The 7,778-nt window shown below is 45.5% G+C and overlaps 1 protein-coding gene across 9 annotated transcripts in view; it reads right to left on the reverse strand.

Moving 5' to 3' along the window:
* Rev1 (REV1, DNA directed polymerase) overlaps positions 1 to 5,806 on the reverse strand; it is a 77,136-nt gene extending 71,330 nt beyond the window's left edge. For 2 of the 9 annotated variants that reach the window (XM_006496154.4, XM_006496153.4), the window contains exon 1: positions 5,640 to 5,805. In XM_006496154.4, the coding sequence (XP_006496217.1) occupies positions 5,640 to 5,800 (161 nt within the window). In that variant the 5' untranslated portion in view covers positions 5,801 to 5,805. Of the gene's footprint in view, positions 1 to 4,136; positions 4,201 to 5,346; positions 5,591 to 5,639 lie in introns of those variants that run through there. The other 7 variants (XM_006496156.3, XM_030255639.1, NM_001359287.1 and 4 more) reach the window with 7 other exon arrangements.
* Positions 5,807 to 7,778: the final 1,972 nt, after the last annotated feature.

Below are 7,778 nucleotides of genomic sequence, written 5' to 3' on the forward strand. Positions count from 1 at the left end.
AGATAGATAAACAGACGGTCAACTTCAATCCAAACACTAGAACCTAAGTAAAACAGCAGCAGCAGCAAAACCTGGTTTGGTGGTACACAGCTGCGCTGGTGAAACGGAGACTTAATACTCTCCTTAGCCAGCCAGCATAGCCTACCTGTCCAAATCCCAAAGCCAGTGAGAAACCCTGTTTTATAAAATAAATAAATAAATAAATAACAACAAAAACAACAACAAAAAAACAGTGGATGGCACCTGAACACCAACACCCTCTGGCCTACACACATGCAAGCTCACATACACAGAGCCACAGGACCAAACCAGCCTATAAAAGGTTTTTCATGAGCCAGTAAGATAGCTTAGTGGGCAAAGGTCCTTAAAGTCAAGCCTGATGCAATGAGTCCAATAGCTGGGAAATAAACAGTAGAAAGAAAAGTCTCACTCCTACCAGATGTCCTCTGACCTCCACACATACACAAATCAATAAATGTACATTTTAAAAGGGGGTTGAAGCATTTATTATCAAGCATGAGAATCCAAGTTTGGTCACCACAACCTATGTGGTAGGAGGATCACCTTCACAAATTGTCCTCTGGCCTCTATATATACATACTGACACATATAGCCATATGCAAACAAAATAAATGAATGCAATTAAAAATACATAGGTTTTTCAAATCATCTCTTCTTGACCAAGAAGGAAAGCATACAATGTAGCTTGTATTATGACAAAATCTAACTCCTTCCTGGTATCAATTTTCTAAGGATACATTCCTCAGAACAATGTAACTTTAAAAGTCACAAAATCATCCATACAACTGTTAAGACACTTAAATGTTGATGGTCTCTTTTGATAAGTCCAGACTTCCTTCTGTCTTAGGTTTACAAAGCTCACTTACACACTGCTAACTCTCCTCTCTCACATCTTGTATTTCCTCTCCCTCAATGTCCATGTTTAAATGGATATTAAATTCTTCATAAACTACAATTCTGGGACTGGAGAGATAGCTCCATGGTTAAAAGAGCTTGCTGTGCAATCATGAGGCCCAGAGTCCAAATCTCAGATCCTGCAAACACCTCTAACTACAACTTCCAGGGGTCAGGCACCCTAATTGTAAGGAACATACTCTTGCAAACATATGACAACAATGAAAAACTTGCAAGGGCAAGGGCGTTAGGACCCTTGGTCATGAATCAAGGACAGTGAAACTCCCAGTTCCTTTTGTACCATGTGACCCAACCTATCATCTCTACAAACCTGTTTCTTCCTAAGTGTGCCAATTTTATACAGTGCTTCTGAATATTAAATGAGAAGCCACTTAGCAAAGAGCCCTGGAAGATAGTCCATACATAATAACTTACCAATTATTACTACAATTTGGAACAAATGTTAAAAAGACAAGCAGTATTTCTAAATTTCAGGCACAAGGCTTAGAATCCTGACTTAAAGTTGAGAATGAGATATAAAAGAAATTACAAAAATCCATTTTGCCAAGGACATATGCGAAGTAAAAATATCTAGTGTTAAGCAAATATAATTGCCGTGTGCAGAGTCTTACATTAGTAAGAATAACTTAGGATGCATTAACTCTATTATTACAAAGTCATGGTCTCGTTTTCATAAACTCGAAAGGAAAAAAAATAACACATTAAAAAAAGAGACCAAAAGGTAGGGTTGTAGAATATCACTAGGTTGCTTTAAGTGCCAAATTGAGAAACAAAATATAGCATGTAGGGAAAATTCCTTGTGCAAGATGGCAGAAAATATCCCACCAGAGATGATCAAACACCTCTTCTTTCTAAACTCTACAAAAAAACAGACTTCCATAAGATCGCCAACAATTTTCCTGTCTGAAAACAAGAAGCCCCAGCAAGCTCTCTCACCATGATCATATTTCCAGTACAACCTCAAAGCAAAACATAGGAAAGCCACTCTGCTGGGTGGCTGTAGGGAAAATTACTTAGCATCTTCTTTCGATTGAAAGATAAATTTTATATACACAATAAAACTAAAGTGAGGCTATTCTAATCAGTTTATTTTTTATTTTATTCTAGATGGAGAAAATATTTAGAAAGTCAAGTTTTGGTAAGCAACAAAATTTCATTAAAAAAAATCAAATATAAAAATGAATTCAATTTTATCTCACATCAACAGTGACACACAACTTTAATCCCAAAACTCTGGAGTCAGAGGCAAGTGGATCTCTTAAGTTTGAGGCCAGCTCTGATCTACAGGCTGGTCTAGGACAGCACAAAGAGAAACCCTGTCTCTAAAAAAACAAAACAAAAATGATGTTGGTACATGAAACAACTGTTTAATGCTTTTTGTTATTTTTGTTTTGTTTTATTTAATAAGAACTGAGGAGAAGACTCAGTAAGCACCTGTTCTGCAAACATGAGGACCTAAAAACCTGGTGCAGTGCTGCTCATTTCTAACTCCAGCAGATACAGATCTCAGGGTCAGCCCGTCCAGCCCAAATGGCAAGCTCCAGCTTCAGTGACAGACTGTGACTCAAAAGCTAAGGTAGCGAGCAACTGGAAGGCATCAGACATAAACCTCTGGCCTCTACACACAGCACAGGAAACTCAGACCTGTGTTCTTTAACATGTATTACTCATGTAATGCTATGAAGTAGGTAATACTCTAGTCGTCATATACAGCTGAATAACATGAAGCACCAGAAGTCATTAACTGGTCCAGGGTCATGCAATCAGTAAATGGGAGCAGACAGGATATGGACTGAAGATGTCAAGTGTTCAAATCAACTACAGCAATTATTGTTAAAAATTTTTACAAAGAGCCTATTAGGTTCCAGGCACAGTTCTAAGTACTAGGGATAAAATTACGAATAAATCTAATAAGATCTCCACCCTGTAGTTAGGAAGAGAGAACCAACAAATCTAAAGGGAATAATTAACAAGTGAAAAGTATATCTGATCATAAATACAAAGGAGAAAAAATATTTAATGTAAAAGCAAACAAAAGAGTCAAGTAACAAAAGGAGACTTGCTTCTATTTTAGAGACTAGGAAAAGTTCCCTCAAGTAAAGAACAGCACTAGAAGACAAGAACAGCTACCACCAGTCAGAAGAGGTGTCCTGCATATCTGCCTGGATCCTGAAATCCAATAGTGAGTGAGAGTCATGGGGTAAGGCTAAGGTTAAGTTGACAGCTGCCCTGATGGCAGGGAGGAGCTTAGGTTCAAACTCCATATGTAACCCAGAGCTTTTGGAGGATTTTAACTACAGAAAGTTCAAAGAAAATTAAAATTTTTAAATGTCTATTAATATCCACATTAAAGTTTCAGTTAGCACTGTTGTTACAAGAAAAGAAGTAAAAAGTATTTTTTGGTTGTTTGTTTTTCATTCTGTTTAACTTGCCCTATGATTTACTTTGGTTTTTATTTCTGATGGAGTCTTAACTATGCAGGCCCTAACTGGTCTGCACCTCACTATGTAGATCATGTTGGCTTCAAACTACCAGAGATACCCCAGCCTCTGCCTACCGACATCTGAGATGAACGGAGCCTGGTTCATACTATGATTTACAATCCCTTTCATTCTAATAAAACACTAAGAATCTGCCAGCCCTCAGGATCTGTTCTCTAGTAGACAGCAGGCACCTAAGGTCTCCGGTGATTAGTTTTCTTCTCATGGTCTCTCTCCAGCATATCAGGCCCTATTTAGTACACAGCTACAAGAGTATGCTACAGAAAACACTTACCTAGTACCTGTAGTTTCATAGTCTTATTAAATGCCTTTCACTTAAGAACTAATTTATTAGTCGGCTACCCAAACTGGAAAATGTCTTCCAAATATGAATGAAAAGCTTGTCCAACTAGCAGAGGCAAATTTCAAGCCCATATGTAAATGCTTTGATCTCTCCACTTCACATGCCATTGGATACAGTATGTTTGTTAAATATAGGTCTATGTAGCCTCTGGAATGTATTTACTGTGACTGGTTGTTGGGAACAGGCTTTCCTTCCTTTCCATTTAGAATCTTGGTTTTCAGTGTTAAAGAAGTGGAGTTACGTATTTCAGCACATTAATTTTGAAAATGTGTATTTTTCTACCTGAGATGACATAGAGATTTAATGTTAAAAGTGATTCCCACCCTTAAGAAAATGAACAAATATGCATTATTTACCATAAAAAGGAGTAAAGTTTCATGACAAGATACACGATTTTGGTACATACTGACCTCAAAGGACCTACAAGACACAAACAAGAAAACAGAAATTCAAGAAAAATGGCAAGTAAGTAGTCTAAGCAATGAACGAGTGCACTCGTGCAGACTGAAGTCCTGGATGGAGAGCTCCAGGTAAGCTTCCAAGTGTCCATCACAGGTAGCACTGGAAGGGCCGGAAGGGTATTCTAGCAGCATTTGCCTGGGCAAAGCCCGGTCAATATGGGAAAGCAAACTTATGGAGTCTTGCTAAGCTGAGCTAATGCGCACTCCATAGGAACAAGATTGTGGTATTATTACTCTACGTAAAGGAAGAACAGGTACTAGAGAAGCCAGAGACCAAGCAAATAATTTAAGAGCTGTTACATAGCCCTTAATAGTTACAAATCCTTTTTATGAGGTCTCTTGTTTTTATCTACATACCATTTCTACTTTATACCCAAGAAACACCAAAAAACACACGGTGAAATCCTAGGCATGTATCACCTGTAGTGTTTTTTTAAACAATCAAGGAACGATACTACAGGAAAGTCCGGGCTTTGCAAACCCGGGACAGGAAGAGTCTCCAAACAAACAAGTGCCCCCTCGGTGCACCCCGACTGTTATTATAACAGCACACCCAAGTGTGAACTGAGCACCTGTACAAACACTTGGGGACAGGTGTCCTGCACATGAAGGGGACAGATAAGTGACAAGGGAAAAGGAGTGAGAGAAACACTGCCTCCGGGATGCCTAAGAGCAAGGCAGAGGGGAGAAGCCGATGCACCGGGGACGAGCGAAGACCCGCGGCGCGGGCCCCGGGTGCCCCCTGCCACGTTCTGCAAACGCTGGCGGAGCGGACACTCGAACGCGCGAGGGAATGAATGGCCGGCCAGGCGCCGGCGCAGGAGGAACCGGTGACTTGCGACGCCAGCGGCGGGACTCGGAGGCAGGGCCGCGGGCGCCCCGATCGGCGCGCGACGGAGCGCCGGGTGTGGAGCGGGAACGGGAGGTCACGCGTTACATAACCCGGCGGCCGGAGGCGCAGGGGCGACGCGGCGCGGCAGGCAGGAGGCCTCGCGGCAGCACCGCGAGCCCCCGGCCTCGGCGCCTCGGGCCGCTCGTGCGGCGGAGGCGGGGACGGCGGAGGCTCGGTACCCCTCCCCCACCCGCCGGCCCGGGGGTCGCTCACCTTCCGCGCCGCCCCAGGCCACCATGCCCGGGCCCAGCCGCTTCCTCGGGCCTCGCGGGCGCCGCCGTCGTTCAGTGTCCTCCCCGCGGCTGAGGGGAACGCCGGGGAAGGCAACCGGTCAGGCGGCCGCCCAGCCGCACCGCACCGCACCGCGGCCCACGCTCCCTCAGTCGCTGCGCCCGCCTCGCGCCTCCGCGGCAGCTCCGCCCCTCCCCCGCCGCTCCTCTGGCGCGCGCCCGGCTCCCCCTCCCATCCACACCGCGGCCCGCTGGCCCGGCCCCGCACGCACTCACCGGGCGCGGCGCACGCGCGCTGCTCGCGCCCGGCCCGAGGCGACCCCGGCCCCGCCCTCCTCTCGCGCCGGCGCCCGCGGGGAGGGGGGGTGGAGAGCAGCGCCTCGGCTGCACGTGACCGTGCGGCTGGCTGGGCGGAGGTGGCGCGGGACCCGCCGCATCACCACGCTGCCTCCCGCCGGGGCCGGCTAGCTAATGGTGCTGCAGCGACGCGCAGCCGCGCCCCGCCGTGCCCCGCCCCGCCCCGCCCCGCCCGGGCTCCCCAGCCGCCGCGGAGGGCGCGGGTGCCGGGACTAACCGGGTAGACGACCGCGCAGGGTCGGCCGAGGCGCGAAACGCGTCGCCGCACCGCGCTCCGATTGATGTGCGGCGCCACCTAGCGGCGGCCAGGACGCTCACAGGCTAGCACATGCTCGGTCGGCGAGCGGAGAACCGCGGCCCACACGGGTCTGCGGGAATGCCAGGTCACTTGCTGGCAGCCAGCTAGGCTGTGTCCAGACACGACGTCCCTCACAATCTTACCACTGCCGGTCCTGTGCTCTACCTGCCTTTCCCACTTGCAACACACAGACCTGAAGAAAATTGCTTTCCCTTGTGATGGTTAAAAACAAACAAACAAAAACAAAAAACCAGCAGCTACACAATTTATTCGTGGATGTTAAATACACCTAGCAAAAAAGAAAAAAAACAGTCTCTTAAGGCCCATTTCCCCCGCCTCTGTAGTGTCTGTTCAATGGGAGACTGCATGGTTATTGTGATAGTCTTTATTGTTGGAATGCTCAAACATTAAGCCAACCAACTCCTCGCCCTAGACTGAACACTTTTGTTCCTTCCCCACCTTAAGACTTTTGAAAGGAGTTTGCAGGCACTTAGAAAACAGTAGTACTCTTTTTAAAACTGACTTTGCAAACCTGAGGTTCCTTTCCCAGAGAGACAGGAGATAATCGAAATCTCTCTCTCTCTTTCTGTGTATGTATATGTACATGGGAAATATATATATCTGTCTCGATTTTAACCTCTCCCCCTTTGCTCCACTTGCTCGCTCTCCTTTATGAATTCAACTTCAGTATTCCCTCCCAGCTCTGTTTCTCTGGACCCACAATTGAAGAGCTAGATACAGTGTAACTGCAGGAGTTTCAGAACGAGCTGCAACACCACCAGCTTGTGTTCGGAAATACCGCTGGGCGGGAAATGAGGCTTGTGAGGAGTTTTGAAAAACTGTCTCTACACAGCAGTTATTTCCAATGAGAAAAACACCAAAACTTTATTTTTGAGACTGAAAAATAACTTGTGAATACTTTTCCTCTTCTTTCATAATCAAAGATTACTTTTTCTGTATTTTTCTCAAGCAAATAAACAAACTGTCCCATCCTCGTTTGCTTTCTTTTGCTGCAACAAACATTATTACCAAAAAAACAACTTAAGGAGGAAAGGGCCTATCTCACCTTACAGTTTACAACCCACGGGGAAGGGAAGTCAGGACAGAACCTGGATGCAGGAACTGAAGCAGAGACCACTCAGGAGCCCTGCTCACTTCACTGGCTTGCCTCTAATGGCTTGCTCCTCTATTCCTGATACAACTAAGGCCACCCACCCAGGGTGGGCACCGCCCACAGTGGGCTGGCCCATCCCACATCAATCATCTGTCCCACAGACTTGTCCACAGGCCGATTCTGATAGAGGTGTTTTCTCAGTTGATGTTCCCTCTTCCCAGATGACCCTAGCTTGTGTCAAGTTGAAAGAAAGTGGAAAGAAGATGTCTTTCTCTGTAAAACAAACAGAACCGAGAGGCGAGAAGAAATAAACGGTAGATAAATTCTAGAGTCTGTGTTACGAACAAGTTTGCCCAGGGTTTATTTTTATCTACTTCAGAAAGTTCTTATTTTAACTTTATTGTCAAGATTCACTTGCCCATCTATTTATTTTTATAAAGTCTATATTTTTCCTTATCGAAGGCGAGCTAGGCTTTGGAGACAGCACCTAAGATGACCCATCTGGGCCCCACACTTGGGAATCCTTGGGGGAGCTGTACCTTTTCACTCCTTTCCTAAGCTTCATTAAAATTGATTTTTTAAAAAAATTTAATCATTTCTGACACCTTAAGAAGCCCGTAAGAATGCAGGTCAATGGCCCTTTTAG

This window comes from Mus musculus, chromosome 1 (assembly GCF_000001635.26).
Source record: "Mus musculus strain C57BL/6J chromosome 1, GRCm38.p6 C57BL/6J".
In the NCBI taxonomy this organism is placed as follows: domain Eukaryota; kingdom Metazoa; phylum Chordata; class Mammalia; order Rodentia; family Muridae; genus Mus; species Mus musculus.